At 39.5% G+C, this 17,944-nt stretch overlaps 1 protein-coding gene across 3 annotated transcripts in view; it reads right to left on the reverse strand.

Annotated features, from left to right (window-relative positions):
* NAB1 (NGFI-A binding protein 1) overlaps positions 1 to 17,533 on the reverse strand; it is a 44,715-nt gene extending 27,182 nt beyond the window's left edge. Inside the window, exons 1-2 of one of the 3 annotated variants that reach the window (XM_019462399.2) lie at positions 17,193 to 17,533; positions 5,957 to 6,794 (exon numbers count right to left, since the gene is read on the reverse strand). In XM_019462399.2, coding sequence (XP_019317944.1) covers positions 5,957 to 6,775 — 819 coding nt within the window. In that variant the 5' untranslated portion in view covers positions 6,776 to 6,794; positions 17,193 to 17,533. Of the gene's footprint in view, positions 1 to 5,956; positions 6,795 to 16,997; positions 17,121 to 17,192 lie in introns of those variants that run through there. The other 2 variants (XM_019462379.2, XM_019462389.2) reach the window with 2 other exon arrangements.
* Positions 17,534 to 17,944: the final 411 nt, after the last annotated feature.

Consider the following 17,944-nt stretch of genomic DNA (forward strand, 5'->3'; position numbering starts at 1 on the left):
CTGTACTCCCAGGAGAGTGCTGGGGAAATTACCTGTCTTGACCCTTGTTACTATGAGTGGGAGAAAACAGAAGATACTCTCTGGAGATTTCATAACTCCAAATCAGCCCTCACATGATTTTTAGCCCTAATTCACACTAAGTGGGCTGAGAAGTTTTTTCAGGGGGTCCCAGAGTTGTACTGCGCAGAGAACAGGTGCCTGGTAGAAGCAAAAGCAAATAACTTCTAGGAGAATCCATTTTCTTCCCAGACCTCCAAACATTCCCACAGTTCCAAGAAATATGAATGGTAGAAATCATAAAACATCCAAAGAAACAAGGCATCAAAAGTAATAATCAGCAGAAATGACAGCAGAATGAGCTCTCAAAGATTTCATTTAAAGAAATAAAAAGAGTTGAAAACATGACACGAATAATACAGTAAAGAAAAGACCAAGAAAAACTGAGAAATCAGGAGAGAAGAAAACCAGGGAGAGGCAAACAGAAGATTTCAAAAGCAGCCAGTAGTCAGATGACCACTGACTTGCAAACATAATAATGAAAACCAAAAGCCAAGGAAGTATATCTTCAATTACTAAGGGAAGATAACAATATAGAATTTGATACACAGAATAAACAGCAGTTAAGAATGAGGGCAAAATTAAGCTATATTCCAGTGGTTGGGGTAGGTCAGTAGGCTTTCATTAAGAAATTCTACAATATGGGGCGCCTGGGTGGCTCAGTCGATTAAGCTTCCGACTTCAGCTCAGGTCATGATCTCGTGGTTAGTGAGTTGGAGCCCTGAGTCAGGCTCTGTGCTGACAGCTCAGAGCCTGGAGCCTGCTTTGGATTCTGTGTCTCCCTCTCTCTCTGCCCCTCCCCCGCTCACACTCTGTCTCTGTCTCTCAAAAATAAACATTAAAAAAATTTTTTTTCAAGAAATTCTACAACATGTACCTCAAGCTAAAGGAAACTTAATTCCAAATAGTAAACCTGAGATCTGAAGAGGGGGAGGCAGGATAGAAATATAAAATAAGGGAAATGAATTCAAAATATTAGTCATTATAATAAATGTAAAAAGGTCAAATATTACAGTGAGAAGACAAAATTTGACTCGATTTTTTTAAGAAATCCAACTATTGGTATTTACAAGAGATGTATGTAAAACATGGATTCAGAAAAACTGAAAGTAAAAGGATGCAGAAAACATAAAGCAATTACTAACAAAAAGAAAGCACATGTATTTATATTAATATCAAACAAAATGGGCTTTTTTTTAATATTTATTTTTTGGCAGAGCGCAAGCAGGGGAAGGGCAGAGAGACGGGGACAGAGGATCTGAAGCAGTCTCTGCACTGACAGGCTGTCATCGCAGACCCCAATGTGGGGCACAACTCACAAACTGCAAGATCATGACCGGAAACAAAATCTGATGCTCAACGAACTGAGCCACCCAGGTGTGCCCAAAATAGGCTTTTAAAGCAAAATGTGTTATTAAAGACTGATATAGTTACTGCAAAATACAAAGAGAAACAGACAACTCCACAATCACAGTAGGTGATTTTCACACAAAAGTCTTCCTGATAGAGCAAGCAGACCGAAATGAAATGAAATGAAATGAAATGAAATGAAATGAAATGAAATGAAATGAAATAAAATACTACTTTAGAAGGTCTAGTGAAGTTAATAAGCTTGTTAAAACAGACACAGAACGCTCTACCAACAGCTACAGAAGCACATAAAAAACACCACATACTGAACTGTAACTAAAATCTCAACAAATTTTAAAGCTTTGGCATCATGCAAACCTTGTGTTCTGACCACACTGTAATTCAGTTAAAAATCATTAGAAAAATAATTAAGGGAAACCCCTCATATTTGGAAATAAAAAAACATATAAATAGTTCATGGGTACGAAATCATAAATAAAAAGAGAAGTAATCAGAATTGGAAAAAATAACTTCATACCAAAACTTTGGGAATTATGCTAAATCAATATAACCAGGTCTTAAGACCACTGCTGATTCTTTAGCTTAAAAAAAAAGTTTATAACAATGATTAATTCTGTAATTCTTTACTGCCCATGTACAGTGCATTTGGAAACAAATATAAAAATACATACAAGAAAAAAGAATTTTAAGTACCTGAGAAAGTTGAAAAAATGTTTTCAGGTGTAGATAACTTCTTGATTTTCATCCACTAAAGACCTACATACAGCTCTATGTCTTGAAAGATTGAAAGAACAGTATCCACTGCGTGTATATGAAGAAAACTCACAAACAGGAACAGTGAATTAACAGTAAATAATGTATTTCTATATTTGGAAATTGAAGACAAACCAGTATCGTTCTTTAATCTTAGGAATTTAGAAAAAACTCAAATATCTTTCATTCATTTTAAACAGTCAAGTGAGAAGATGTGAAATTATCCTACTTAGATGGTACACTTAATGTAGCACCTTCTCTTTTAATTCTCTCAAGATTTCATAATTTCCACCAAGCTGTTGAATGGTTACTAGTTTGAAGGAAGCATCCTGATTCATAAACATCTATCCTAAGCTATAATTTTGGACCAGATTCACATACTTGAGTTACAAATAACAAGTGGTCTAAGTTTCAAAAATACAAGCCACATATTCTAAAGCCCCCACCCCCACATCTCAGCCTACTAGCATTCATTTTGAGTGTTCTCTTATTTTGGGAAACCCACGATAATCTCATTACCTAAATACCATCTGTACCTATTTATCTACAGAAGCAAAGAACCCTTTAGCAAAAACCAAGTGTGAAATAATTTTCTCTCTTTTAAAAGTAGGTTAGGACTTCTAAAAGAAAAAAGTGAGGTTGATTTGGTTTATTAAAGTCATCTCTTTAACATACGTTTGCTTTGATAATAATACTGGCTCAATTCTGTGTTTCATCTGCTATGTTTAAAAAAATCACATAAAAACTAGATTAAAGCATGAAACTAAAACTGCCAACATGTTTTGCTCTTTGTTTTCTACTAATGACAACCACAACTCCTCTATTAATTCACAGGTAGTGAAAACGTCAAAGTGTATCAGAATTATAACACTAAGTGTATTTTCTGGATCTATTCCTAAATCCTTGTGAGTCTGTTATTGTATGGCAACAATACGTATAACAATTGCAAAAGGATATGCCCAACATATATCAAATTACAGACTCGCTGTTACTTTAAGACATTTTACTAACCAATTTCCTTTTCTGAGCTCCATTATGCATCCAAATCTAAAGCATTTAAAAAGATGAGGTAGTGAAATTGTTGAAAACAAGGTCAATATACAAAAATCAGCCAGTGATAGTAATTAAAAAAAAGTGGGGAAAAAAATTTCACTTACAATTATATCCCTTTTAAATCCTATATATTTGCATACCCTGTATTAAACAAAATAAATTTAAATATATAATAAACATTTAACATGCATATATATAGTACGCAATACTTGACCTAACAAAAAATGTGCAAAACCTATATGATATGTGAATAAAGAACTATAAAATTACTGAGGAATATGTAAATATAGACACTATACTTATTGTATGGGCGTTTTCATTATTGTAAATATGTCAGTTTTTCTCAAGTGAATCCATACCTTTAAGGAATTTCTAATAAAAATACCAACAGAAAATTTTGGGAAATTTAACAAATGCATTAAAAATTTCATTTGAAAGGAGAAATGCATATGGCTACCTAAAAAAACAGAAGCAACAAGACTACTGAAGGAACACTTGCCTTTCCAGATACCAAAATATATTATTTAGCTATACTAATTACTGTAACTCTACACTGGTATAGGACTAGAGAGTTAGACTAATGAAATCAAACAGGACAAGATCAGTAAATAACACTACATAAAATCAAACTTCAGTATGGCAATGAGTCTGAAAGGTCAAAGGACAAATGATAATCTGTGAAAATGTTTACAACGTGAGACAAAAGGTTAATATCCTTAAAATATAAAAAGTTCTATCCAATCAATTTTTTAGAGGTTAAGAAAAACAACCCCAACATTAAAACAAAGGATAACAACATAAAATTGGATGTCCATTACACATATAGAAAGACACTCATCCTCCCTAAGGAAAGTAAATATGAGCAATGAAAATTTTTCATCTGTTAGACTGGCAAAGATTAAAAAGAATGAAAATTGTAGTATTAGCAAGAGTGTGGAGAAATGGATACCTGCATATAGTAATGGCAGTATAGAAGTTGCAGAAGGCAATTTAGCAGTATCTACTAAAATATTAAATCTAGATATTCTCTGATCCCATAATTTTATATGTTGGAAGCTATTCCATAGAAAATATGCATGAGTCTGTCTGTAAAGGACCAGGTGTATAATATTCATGTACCACCATACATAGTATCGAAAAAATAGAATGACCTAAATGACACCAAAAAGTGAATGGTTCAGATAAATAAATAATGGCACATTCACATTATGGAATATAATGCAACACAAAAATTAAAAAGGCACCTCTATGTTTACTTACTTGGAAAGATATCTAACGGTATATTCTACTGTGAGTGTACTGTTAAGTTTTTTGGAAAAAAAAAAAAAAATGAATTTGGAGGGCCACCTGGGTGGCTCAGTCGGTTAAGCATCCGGCTCTTGGTTTCCGCTCAGGTCATGATCTCACAGTTTCCTGAGTTCAAGCCCTGCATCCGGCTCCACGCTGGCAGCACAGAGCCTTTTTGGGATTCTCTGTCTCCTCTCTCTCTGCCCCTACCCCACTTGCTCTCTCTCAAATAAACTTTAAAAAAAAAAAAAAAAAAAAAAAGGAATACCAATGTGAAAATTAAAAAAAAAAAGGAATTTGGAGAACAGTGTGCAAAATATGATCCCTTATTTGTATGTGTAAAGAAAACTATCTGAAAGTTTACAGATTCAATTACTTTACATCCTTTTGTAATGACTGAATATTTTTGCAGTAAGTATACATTCTTTTCTGTGTTAAAGTACAAATCTTAGGAGAAAAATCTAACGTTTCTTACATGGAATACTATATTCAACTGAACATTTTTTCAATCTTTACAGGATAAAAGCTATTTAAAAAATCAGCAATAAAATAGCCTTTTTAACTCTTGAAAATGCGTTTATTTTCTAAGCACATATTGAGTGTGTTAGACTCTGAAGATATAAAAATGAATGAGACATTACCTCTGCCTTGAAGGAACCCAAAGTAAACTATGAGGGACAGACTAGTATTCAAATAAGTACAATGAAGTGCCGAAGTTACTATGACAGTAGTATACGTAGGGATAAAAATGGAAACGGAAAGGGAGATCATTCTACTTGTGGGAAAACATATCAGAACAGACTTAAGCTTATGCTTGAGTGAAATCTTAAAGATGATGCACTGACCAGATGGACAAGAAGAGAAAGGAAGTACGTGCAAAAGAGATATATATGCATTCTTCTAATTAAGGAAGATATTTCTGGACAGAGTTCTACAAATATACAATGATGAGAATTTGAATGCCAAATGTCAAACCAAAACAATTTTCAAACCTATAATAATAACGTTCATCTAATATAATTTTATTTTCTGTGCTAGCTGAAAATTCCTTTTAAGTTCCAGCTATTTTTTACAAATTTTTTTTCTAAAAAATGTCTACAAAAATGCTTTTTAAATGGTTGTATTTAAAATCCTGTTTTATTTCTTCATTAAAATACAAACTGCCTTCTAAGTGCACAGACTTTATGCTTTCCCTGCTTAAATTCTTCCCCTACACCGTAGTTCCAAAGCTCAACATGTTTGAGTCCAACGCAAAAACACCCCAACACAATAAACAAGGTCTATTTTCATAAAAGAGTTCATATTTTGCAAACACCTAAAAGTTCTTAACACTGCTTTCAGGGAGTGTATCTCCTTCGCTGCAAAATATTACCCAACTTACCTCTAAGGAACAAAACCTACCACACACATACAAAGAAAAATGTGGGCTTTTTACCTCATGAAGCGTGAGATGTTTCCCATCCTTTCTCTTGGAGTCAAACCTGCCATATATTGCACTGTACTTTCGAATTTCCTCCTCTTTGTGTGGATCATCGTCACTCATCTCAAAGATGTGCCCGATCATTTTGGCCAACTTCTTGTTGGTTTTTAGCAGCTCTTTCACTTCATTCAAGTCACTTTTTGGCAGCGTGGGGGCCATCCGCTCCACACACTCGGCCACAGACAGCGCAGCGGCAGCGTCCAGGGCCTCGCTGCTTTCCTTCGGGGAAGCCGGGGAGCCAAGGTCTGCCGGAGAGAGGCTGTGCTCGCTCTCAGTGGCGTGGTGGCCTTGCCAGAGTCTGGACTCCCCGATACCCTGCAGCACTAAGCTCCCCACCACATCTGATTTCCCCTGTCCCAAACTCTGCACACAAGTGGTGGCAGCGCACTTGGGGATTTTTAAGTGAGGTTCCCGGGCACTGCTACTCCTGTCATAACTGCTGCAGGATATCCCCAGCCACGTTGGTGATCCCTCTGGTAACTTATAGATGGGTATGCTACTGACAGGCAGGGAAGTCAGTGGCTGATTGAAAAGGCCAGGGTTTGTAACCCAGTCTCTCAAAGCTTTCTGTAGCCTTCTGACATGAAGGGGTTTGCTAGCCATGCCCACGAGTGCCATGATTTCCAAGAATTCCTCTTCTCCAGCTTCACAGAGCTGCTGGACATCATCACCACCTTGTTGAATAAAGGCATCAAAGTAAGACAGCAGATTGGCTTTTTGTAATATTCTATACAACTGCAACTCCCCCAGGGTCCTGGGTAAGGCCGCAGCCATTACTGTGGATGGTCTTAACCTGCAAGAAGAAGAGAGGAAATACTCATCTCACTTGCTCCAAAATTCTTAAACCTGTTTTTCAAACACCACAGGATTTACAAATACAGTGTGGGAAGAACAAAGACAAGGAGCATTTGCATAGCAACTGTTAAGGAAGCATCCCCCCTCTACATAAGTTCTCTCATTTTATTCTCCTACCAATCCTAGTGGTCAATATAATTGTTTCCATTTTAAAGTGAAAACTATAAAGAATGCAAGTAATTTGCCTAAAATCTCACAACTAGTTAAGCAGAAGTCTAAGACTCAAACGAAGGCTTACAGGGCTCTATATCCTCTACTTTTGACTTTTCACGTTGCTGCTTCCATGGTATGGATACAGAGGTGAAGTGAAGGATAATCAAATTCAGAAGGACATAATAAGTATGTTATACTGCCATTTGCCGAATACTTATTTTGCCTCAGACAATATGACAAATACTTTACATTACATCTACAGATGGTCCCCAACTTACAGGTTTGACTTACGATTTTTCAACTTTGCAATGGTGCGAAAGCCATATGCATTCAGTAGAAACCATGCTTCAGATTTTGAATTTTGATCTTTTCCTGGGCTAGCAATACTCTCTTGTAATTCTGGGCAGCAGCAGTGAGCCAACGCTCAGTCAGCCACACAATCATGAGGATAACAACCGATATGCTTACCATCATTCTGTGCCCATGCCAACCACTGGTTTTGACTTTCAGTATTCAATAAATTACATGGGTATTCAACACTTTATTATAAACTAGGCTTTGTGTTAGATGATTGTGCCCAACTGTAAGCCAATGTAAGTGTTCTGAGCACGTTTAAGGTAGGCTAGGCTAACCAATGATGTTCAGTTAGGTTTGGTGTATTAAACGCATTTTCAACACATGACATGTTACAACTTACTGGAATGTTACCCCAACTATAAGTCAAAGAAGATCTTTAATCCTCTCAACAGCCCTGCGAAATTGGTACAGTAATTCCCATTTTATGAAGAAAAATTAGCAAGATTAGTCTGGCAGGCAGAGGAAGATAGATTTCAGTATGAATTGGAGGTGAGAAGATAGAAGGTGGTGGTAATTTAAGAACCAAGAAAAAGAGAAGCAGGAAAAATCAAACAAATAAATGACAGGATTTGGTGATCACTTAGATGTAAGTGATGAAGGAAAGGAAATGGCTACCATTTTTTGACACTTTCTGTGATTCCACGAAGAAAAGAGTTAATAGATGACTACAGGATTACACAGTCTAAGAACCGCGACAGGCATTGGGGATACAGAAAAATCAGGATGATGAGATTCTCTTTCAAACATATGGCACTTGAAGATGGCGTAAGGTAGAATGCTTAAATAGATATGCCCTGCATGCAAAGTAACAGACTGGAGCCTAAGTGTGTATAACGGTTAGAGATACAGAATGGAAAAAGGGAGGGTGGAACAGCCCTCCAAAGAAACAGTGGAGAGCCTAAGACAGAGTCCAGGAAGAAACATACTCTTAGAACCCAATCAAGACAGAGAAGCCTGCTTTTAAAGAGACAGAACAAGACCCAGCAAAGCACTTCTTGACCTCTTAGCAGCCTTTAAAAGTTATTCACAGTTGCCTGGAGACCTCCCACATACAAAGAGGAGTTGGCCAAGTACTTCCATTTAAGAGAAACAAACAAACATGTTGTAATCAACCTACTCCTTTAGGATTAAAAAGTATCCTATAGCCCTCCATGGAGAAAGTTACCGAAAGCCAAAAGAGTATGGACATCAGAGGAAAACGGAAGCTCCACTTGCAACTCAAAATTGTACAAAGCAACAGTTAACTGGGAGATACGGCAAGCAGAGGAGTCTTAGGAACATCTCTAAAGGCCAGGAGGTCACCAAATCTGGGACTTCTGTTTTATGTCATCGACCAGAATGCTATACAAAATCCTAGTCTCAGTCATCCCATTGAAGAAGAATGTAACTCCCTAACACCCTAAGGACTGACTTCTAAGGGGACCTCTGTGTCATCCACAATCTGCTTGGATCAAGTAGTGACTTCCTCAAATTTTATGGTTCTTTATTTTACCAGGGTATTGCCAGGTGACTTGATGACCTGTCACCAAGGGTTATATCCCTTTATAAGGGATATAAAAAAAACAATTTAATTGGGGAGCAGCAGCCATCACTTGGGGTGCTACTAAAAAATACAATTTCCTACGTCATAGAGTTGTACCCTAGGAGACTCATGATTTGATAAATTTGGCTACATACACTAGAAGATCCCTATTTAGTATACCTTCTGGGTACCACAAACTCCTACATATTGTGATCATCCAGATTTTTAAAGTCTACCTTCATATTCATGCCACCTCAGCCCTCTGGCTAAAAACATTCTCGCATCTTCCAAATCACCCACAAGAGGATCCGCTTGCCCTCCCACTCCAGGGAGCCTCTCCAGGGAGAGAGCGTTTCATCCAGCTGGACACTAACCCCTAAGAACACAGTTCTTTGGAACTACAGACGCAAGATAAAGTTCGTATTGAACTACATTATACCAAATAGAAGGACTTCTAGAAAGTGTCTGAGGTAGAAAAAAGGAAACCTCCTTTCCCATCATGCACCTAATGCAAGAGCTTCAAAGACTTTCAGCTCAAGAGTATACAAAAAAAAAAAAAAAAAAAAAATACAGGTACACACACAATCTTTTTAATAAAAGGACTATAACTTTGCAGGGTTTGTGATGATTTCATCATATGTGCTCCCCCAAATTATACAATAAAGGAAAGACTACATGAGAAAATCTGTAAGAATAGTTTTTGAATCTTTTTATTAGCAATTAAGAAAGGAAAGGAATATATGTTAGACAAATATAAAAGAGAAAAAACTTAAGAACTAAAGACCCAAACTTAAGTTTTATTCTTCTGACATTAAGTCTGTAAGTTTGGAAAATATTAATTTAAAATGTCTATCCTTTCTCATCCTTACCTAGAAAGAAAAGAAACCCTCTAGTTCCTAAGGGGGTAAGAAAGTAGTGCCATTAAGAAAGCAGTAATTATCATACTGCCTCCGTAATGACTGATAGGACCAAATGTGCATTTCCAAAGTCAAGATACCAGATGAAAGATAAATAAGTCAACTATTTAGAGTCCCAGGAGGCTTCTAAAGGCCCACACTGCTGGGAAAGGAGTTTTCTCCTTAAGCTTTTGCTTTAGGAGAATGTTTCAGTTTCCTACAAAAGCCAGTTGTGATAATTTAAACACCCACCACTTCATACATTAACTTGATTTGATTTAAAAGAAAATTCTTATAAGATGAGATTTTCTGTTTTTACAAACGCTGTATCTATTCATGCTTCAACATGAAGGTCAAACAAGTCAAGAGCAAGCATCTATCTACATCTCTCCAATCTTTAGTAAATATAAAAAGATCCAAACGACAACACGATAAGCAGGTAGCTAACAGTATAGTAAATCTACTCAGCTGAAAACTACTGCTACCTGGCCTTTGTAGGATGCTGAAACAACCATGCTGAGTCTGACCTTTTTATGAATTCCAAAGTTAAGAGAAACCGGTTACTAATTTTTACTGCATTCAAAATCTCAACCAAAGGCCTGCTGCCTATATACAGCAAACCTCCACTTGTACTAGCTTGAATGTTCTCAGCCTGGTCAGTTCAAGAGGAAGAGGAATTAAACAACAATGGATTCAGTTAAGGCCATTTGTTATTCATTAATCTATTTTTAATGGTAATAATTGTTACAGAACCTTAAAAACAAACTCACTTTGCTTCCTTACTGGATACCATCAGTCACCTGTCAGATTTGAATTATGTTCAATAAAATAAGGGGTTAGCTTGGCCCAGAAAACTTGACAGGTCAACTCCTACTATTTTGTCCTTGAACCACAACGAAGCACTTAATATGGCTACAGGAAACAAAACTTCTCTGGCATTTAGTGTAGGACAGAGGCCTTTACTGGTCACTAGAGAAACGAACCTTTCCCTTAAACCTGCCTGAATCCATTCCAAGAAGCTTCAGCCTGCCTCCTGGTCCTACAACTCTGTCAAAACTCTCAGGCAGCTATTATCATTAGCCTCTCTCTTTAACCTCTCTGCAGCTTGACAGAACTCCATGAAACACTCTATGCCAGACTTTGGTAATGGCAATGCCTTCCTTAAGTGAAAGAGTTCTCTAAACTTTTACATTAAATCTCTTTTCTATTGTCTTTCCATATTCTCCATCAAAAGAGAATCTCAACCACTCCCAGGCTTCAATTATCACAAAAAGCAGACTGACCTCCAAATCGTTATCTGAAGATTGGACCAGTGCCAGGGACCATGGGGTTACTGGCAAATGTGCAACAAGCACTGGCTAGTGAGTAAAAAACATGTCTTTCACACAGGCCTACTTTGTAAATGAAAGTAAACACTTTGTGATTTAATAAAATAATAAACTTATTTAAAAGTGTAACCGAATTCAGGGGTGCCTGGGTGGCTCAGTCGGTTGAGCGGCCGACTTCGGCTCAGGTCATGATCTCACGGTCCGTGAGTTCGAGCCCCGCGTCGGGCTCTGTGCTGACAGCTCAGAGCCTGGAGCCTGTTTCAGATTCTGTGTCTCCCTCTCTCTCTGACCCTCCCTTGCTCATGCTCTGTCTCTCTCTGTCTCAAAAATAAATAAACGTTAAAAAAAAAAAAATTAAAAAAAAAAAAAAAAAGTGTAACCGAATTCACAGTAGTGGTCGAAGTGGTCACAGTAGCTGTTGTCATTACAGTATATGTTTCTCACTCAAAAATACTAAAAATTATCAATGAACATGTGCAGTTTTTTAATTAAAAAAATAATCTTCGTAACTGAAAAGTTTTGAGAACCATCAGACCAAATCATTTTTCTGATAATTTCACATTTCAACTACTACCTGGAAATTGTCAAAACTTCACATTTTCCTCCCTTCTTCCACACTCCCAAATCTACTCTTCCCAACTCTTATTTCTTTAGTTGCGCCACTACTCTTTCATCTTTGTTTTCCTCTTCCTTTCTCAAATCCTCATCTCTTTAAACCACATCACCACCCTTTTTCTTTCTCTGCCTCAAAAGCACCCAATTCTAGTTTTGACTGCTTCTTGCTTCAACTTTGAAAACAGCTCCCCCTTACCTTCAATACATCCCATACTGCAATACCTACTTTATCTTCCTAAAGATCTTCCTCTTTACTCCACCTGTGCAAATGCCCCCACTGCAAGGGAAAGAAATCCAAACTACTCATACAGGCATCCCAGACCCAAACCTACCTTTCCAGCCTTCTCTCTGGTCCCAAACATGCCCCTGTGCTCATGCCAAACTGATACACCGGGCATTCCTCGAATGTGCCTCCCACTTCCCTGCCCCTGTGCCAGGCACGCTCCCTCCCACCCACCTCCACTAGCCTTTTCCATAAAGCCTTTCCCACACCCCCTTGGTGTAGGTGTCCTCTCCCTTCTCTGAACCCCACACTACTTCCTGTCTCATTTTTTCCCCACTTATTCAAATATGCCAGTTACTGACCTAGTCCTGGGGATCTGGAAGAAAGATGACCTTCATGGGGAATGAGTTAAGAGGGAGTAGGAAGACAGATAAGTAGACACTTAAACACTGTGACAAATGCCATTCTAAGTGTTATACATAAGATGCCACAGAACAGAGAAGCAACCCCACCTGGCTCTGCGGAACAGGTTACTGTCAGGCTATAAGCTCCCTGAGGGTAGGAACCGGCCTTGTTGTCCCCCTCTGTTCCTAGCAAAGTGCTCAATGTAGAATAAAGTCTCTATGAAGGCTGCTGTTGAATGAAACCAACATTTGAGACAAAATCTGATCATTGGCCCCCTTTCACATACCAAAAGGGATGCTCTCTGTGTAAATTGGTGTCCTGAAGAATTTCGAATCTAGTAACAGTGCTTTAGCTGTTACTTTCCCTATAATCTCCTACATTCTCTCATCCTCAATATTTATTTCTCATAAGGCTGTATGGTTGATTCCCATAACATGGCTATTTTTCCAAGAGATCAAAGGATGCATTCCCTGATGCAGAAACTACACATGATTAGTGTTAGAATATACTTCATGTGTTAGTCCAGACCCAGCACCAGCATTTTAAGAGATCATGAAAGAGAAATCTTTTCCCTCCATTTCTACAAATAAAAATGCAATAGAAGCTATCCTCAAATAACAAATACCAAATGGATTCATAATCACTACTCTTGAATCCTCCTCTTCATGACATAGGAAATATACACACTTTTGTGAAGTCGGTGGCATTCCAAAGAGGAGAGACTCTTCCAGCAGTGAGGAGAAAGCAAGGGCAAAATCCCAGTAAAATGTGACTGATTTTTTATGCAAAGGACTATAAATTCCTTCCTCCCAACACAGCCTGAAATTTTTACTTTAAAATTGTCTAAGTTAACAGCAGCTTCTTACAGATTTATAAAAAATGTGAAAAAAACTTGGGAAGTTAGCTCATGAGTCATTTACAGATTAAGGTGAATTAGTTCCACCAGACTGTTTTCCTCTTAACATCTAGATGAGATCCAGTGTGTGCCAAAGGAATGAAAGATAGGGACTGAAAATGGTAAGGAAAAAACAGGAAACTTGAGGGTAGAGGCTGCATTTAAAGCCTCTGAAGTACCACCAAGTTCGGAAGACTGTAGCTTAAAGGTATAGGGCCTGGGGAGAAGGGCTCAGTGGGTTACAACACAGGTTGAAACACAAAAGGTTTACGAAAAGCCAGAACTGGGCTTAGGAACGGATGAGCCTTAAGCCTAGGAAATGAATTCTAACTTTCATCCTAGTCCTACAACTCAAGTTAAAATAATTAAGTTTAGTTACATCATGGCTTACACTTAAGACTGCAGACTTGGCCTAGGCACTAACTCCTGTATGTTCCAAGTGCCAAATAATTTACTTAAACACATTTACTACTAAGCATTTAGTGATCTTAAGGTATTCTGGATCTCATTGCTGTCATAGCTGTGAATTAAACATATAGCTCCTAATGGATATTAGTCGTAACTTGGGAAACTTAAAATGTTCCCTCCTATTGATTTTTTCTGATTTCTGAATGAAGCTGGAGAAAATGTCTTACAGACCCCTTAAAGTTTTAATTAAAGTATCCAATGCTTAAGTTTAATCTATTAAATTAGAAAAACATTATATTAGATTTATTTTTTCAATTAAACAACAACTACGCATTAACATAGGTATTCTATAGGATACGGCTGGAAATTCTTCAATTAACTCACAGCCAAATCATTCAAGAAACATTGTCCCCTGAGCACACAGAATGCATGTAGTGTATATAAATGTTATCACTTTTTTCAGAAATTTCTCTTTGGGGCGCCTGGGTGGCTCAGTCAGTTAAGCGTCCAACTTCGGCTCAGGTCATGATCTCGCGGTTCGTGAATTTAAGCCCCGCGTCGGGCTCTGTGCTGATGCCTCGGAACCTGGAGCCTGCTTCGGATTCTGTGTCTCCCTCTCTCTCTGCCCCTCCCCTGCTCATGCTCTGTCTTTCTGTGTCACTAAAAAATAAATAAATGTTAAAGAAAGAAAAAAAAATTTCTCTTTAAAATTAAATTAATGTACTGTGCAAATTAACGTGCAGCCCCCTAAACAGAATGTATTGAGAAATGACAAACTATTTGAAACCCTAATGGTATGTTTTAGCTGTGAGAATTCTGACAAGATGAGGATTACTATTTTTTCCCAGCATCAACTTCTCTGATTTCCCACTTGTTCCATTATTAAGTTTAAGAGAGTTTAAGACATTCTACTATTGTACTAGTTTTTTGAACATGTCAGATCAAAAAGGAAATTTGCATTTAATATCGTAACTGTGCTAATCTTCATTCTACTGAAAAGTATGAAAGAAGCAGGTAAGATAAAACTAAATCCAAAGCAAAGGGGCTAGGGACCTTTTATTATGCCTGAATGGGGATTATTTATTCCTTAATAGATTTAAAGAACTCCATGATGAAATATTCATATGCAAGACAATTATACATTAGCAAGATCTAAACTGTTCAAAACATTATAAAATGGTCCTTTCCATGAAAGAAATATAAAGCATAAAACATCATATTCATAATGCACATGAAGAGCACCAACAAAAATAAACAGACTTCTAATGGAATAGATGAGACCCAAGTCTTAGAAAAGAGTCTAGGTCAAGAGACACACAAACCTGCCATATTTGTTTCCATTCAACTACCTTTTACTTTAAATATTTAAAGCTCATGCAATAGATTCTTCAAAGGTCTCTCCCACTTTGTAATACATTTAATTTCTTCTTTCAGAGCATCCACAATGCAAACCCCCAAAATCCTTAATAATAAACCATTATGTCCTTAAAGTGTGATTAAAATATCGGAAGCTTTAGCTGATTCTCAGAGGAATGAAAATCTATTAACTTTCCTATAGGAAAATGGGTGTTCCTTAATAGTCACAAAAAAAGGAAAATTTTAAATTATTTTAGTTGAGATTAAATTATATCAATAATTCTGAAAAAGGATGAGATTTAATTAATATATCAAATTACTTATTAGACACATAAACTCACTAAATCTTCTTTTATCAGGTTTAGTATTCCTAAGGATTTCTGTCATTTTAATTACATCCACAATTAGCAGGCAGAATGACATAAAATTAAAAGTCTACAATGCCTCAATGTTATTATTATTAATATGGATTAATTCACATATAACAGAGATCACCAGAGACAAGGAATAGGAGATTTTTCTAATACCAGGATGGCATATTAACTTTTGTGCAAGATGCTAAACTAATAAAATTAAAACAAGAAACTTTCCCATGGTTCCTTGAAATTATTTTCTTTCAAGACCTAATTTTCCAGCATCCAACACCCCAACAAGAACAAAGAAGGCTGACCTTGCCAGACAGCTATACATTCTTAAGAGGACTTTTATATGTATTTTAATACCTAGGGGTATAACATAATTTTTAAGCTTAAAGGACAATATTAAATGTCTCAAATGATATTGAAAGATGGAGGAAAAAGGATACCCTTGAATCTAAGAGCCCACTTCTACTGGCACTTAGGTTAGAAGCAGCTCTTTTAAGCCTTCACCCAAAATAGAGAAAGTCCTATGCATCCTTTTCCAATATTTCTCCTTAAAACCCACACATAAATTGTGACGTGTCATAATTTGGTATGTTTCACAAGGGAAAATCTTCAAAAAAGTGAAAATCTAAAAAGGTAATTCACTGTGTGCACACTTTTCTAACAAAACAGCCTAGCATTTCCTACGTGACTAATCTATTTTAAATTCCGTTCCTCTGTTCCTATGCAATCTAATATTATCTATTAAAACTGCCAAAATATTTTTAAACAAGATCTGAGAATTTCCCTCTCAGCTTCTGATCTTTGCACTCCTTGAGTTTGCAGACACGTCACTGGCAAACCAATTGGTAGTGACAGGTTACTCCAAGTCAATTCTTTGGGATGCAATCTGAAATTGAGTTACCCCAAATTTTCCATGCCTCACGGATCTCAATGAGTGTGGTGGGATAAAGCTACATGCAAGTCAAAGATTCCTTCAGATAACCTGCTGCAAACTTGGTCTGCAGAATCTATACCTGCATCTTCCAACTCAATTATCCTTTTCCAAGACCTCGGAATATTTTTATATTTTTAGGCTTACTTGGAAGTGTCGTTTCATATCTTAAGCCTTGTGAACCCTGAGATTGAAAGCCATAAACCTGATAGCACTTGCAATGTTTCTCCATGAATAAGATCACACACCTCTGCCTGCATCCAAGGCTTTTATGTCCCACATGTGTTTGCAAATTCCACACTCGGCCTTAGTGAGCACGAGTCTCTCGCTTCCCTGCACCTTGGTGCCAAGTTTCTGTAAGCCACTTCCAAGCAAAACTCTCCTTCCGCTTTTAAAAAGAAAACTACATTTGGAAGGAGAGGATACCCAGGAGAAAAATTAAGACTGAGTGTAACATTTCTATAAAGTAAACAAATCAACAAAAAGATTCCCCCCCTGGGGAAGGTGGCTGCAAAAGTCAGGGGCCAGCGCGAACACCCACCACGCACAATACACCACGCACCCCCGAGCCCCGCGCGACGACCCCAGTCGCGTTAGAATGGACTCGCACCCCCGGCTCTCTCGGAGGAAAGACGCACAACCCAGGCCCGCTGCCTTGCTCGCCCTCTTCTCGCTGCCCCGGCGCACCGAATTTCTCCGGGAATCGCCCACACGAGCCAGATGCCGCCCTCTCCTTCCGGTGGCGGCCGCGCGGGGCCCGCTCCCCAGGACGCCGGCCCCCGAGTGCCCGCGCGGCCCGGCGACTCTGCCGCCCCAAGTTCGCCCGCCGCCTCACGAGCGCCAACGCGTCTCGCACTTGGCAGACAGCGAGCAGGTACGTACTCGGCCAGCGGCTGCAGCGGTCTTGGCACACTCTCCCGCGAGGACTGCTCAGCCCCAACTCCGAAGTGACGGCCCCCAGCTCTCCCTCCTCAGGCGGCAGCGGCGGCCGGGACGCCCCCGCTCCCATCGAGGGGGGAAGGGAAGGTGGTGGGCGCGCTCTCCCTGCTTCCCCCCCAGCTCGGACCCGCCGCTCCTTCCTGCCCGCCAGCCCCGACGGCGCTCCGCTCGGCCGCGTTGGCGGCGGCGGCTCCTCAGGGCTCCCGCGCGCGGGCGGTGGCAGCCGCACCTCCCCCGCCGCGTCCTCCCTCCTCCTCCCTTCCCTTCTCCTCCCGGCGCGCGCTGCACCCTCCCCCTCCCCCGCCCGCCTCCGCCGCCTCCACCCCCCGCGCGCTGTCACATTGGGAGATTCCGCTCTTGCTACATTCGCCGCTCCGGCTCCCGCCCACGCGCGGCCGAGTGACGCAGATCCCGGCGTGGGCCGCCGCGGGGCGGGGGCGGGGGCGGCGGCCGCCGGGACCCGGGCTCGGCCTCTTCCCGCCGCCCCCTCCGCGGAATCCGGAGGGCGGCCCATTCACACGGCAGCTGGGAGGAACCAAGTGGGCGCCCGGGAGGGGGCGGCTCCCGCGAGTCCCGCTCCGGGCGGGGGGAGGGGGCGGGAAGGAGGGAAACGGGGGTGGAGGGCGGGAGGGGACGCCGCCTCGGGCCTGCTCTCCAGCTGCCAAGTGAACCGGGAAGATTTGCAATTTAAAAAA

This window comes from Panthera pardus, unplaced genomic scaffold, assembly GCF_024362965.1.
Source record: "Panthera pardus isolate Hobbes unplaced genomic scaffold, ASM2436296v1 HiC_scaffold_10, whole genome shotgun sequence".
Lineage (NCBI taxonomy): Eukaryota > Metazoa > Chordata > Mammalia > Carnivora > Felidae > Panthera > Panthera pardus.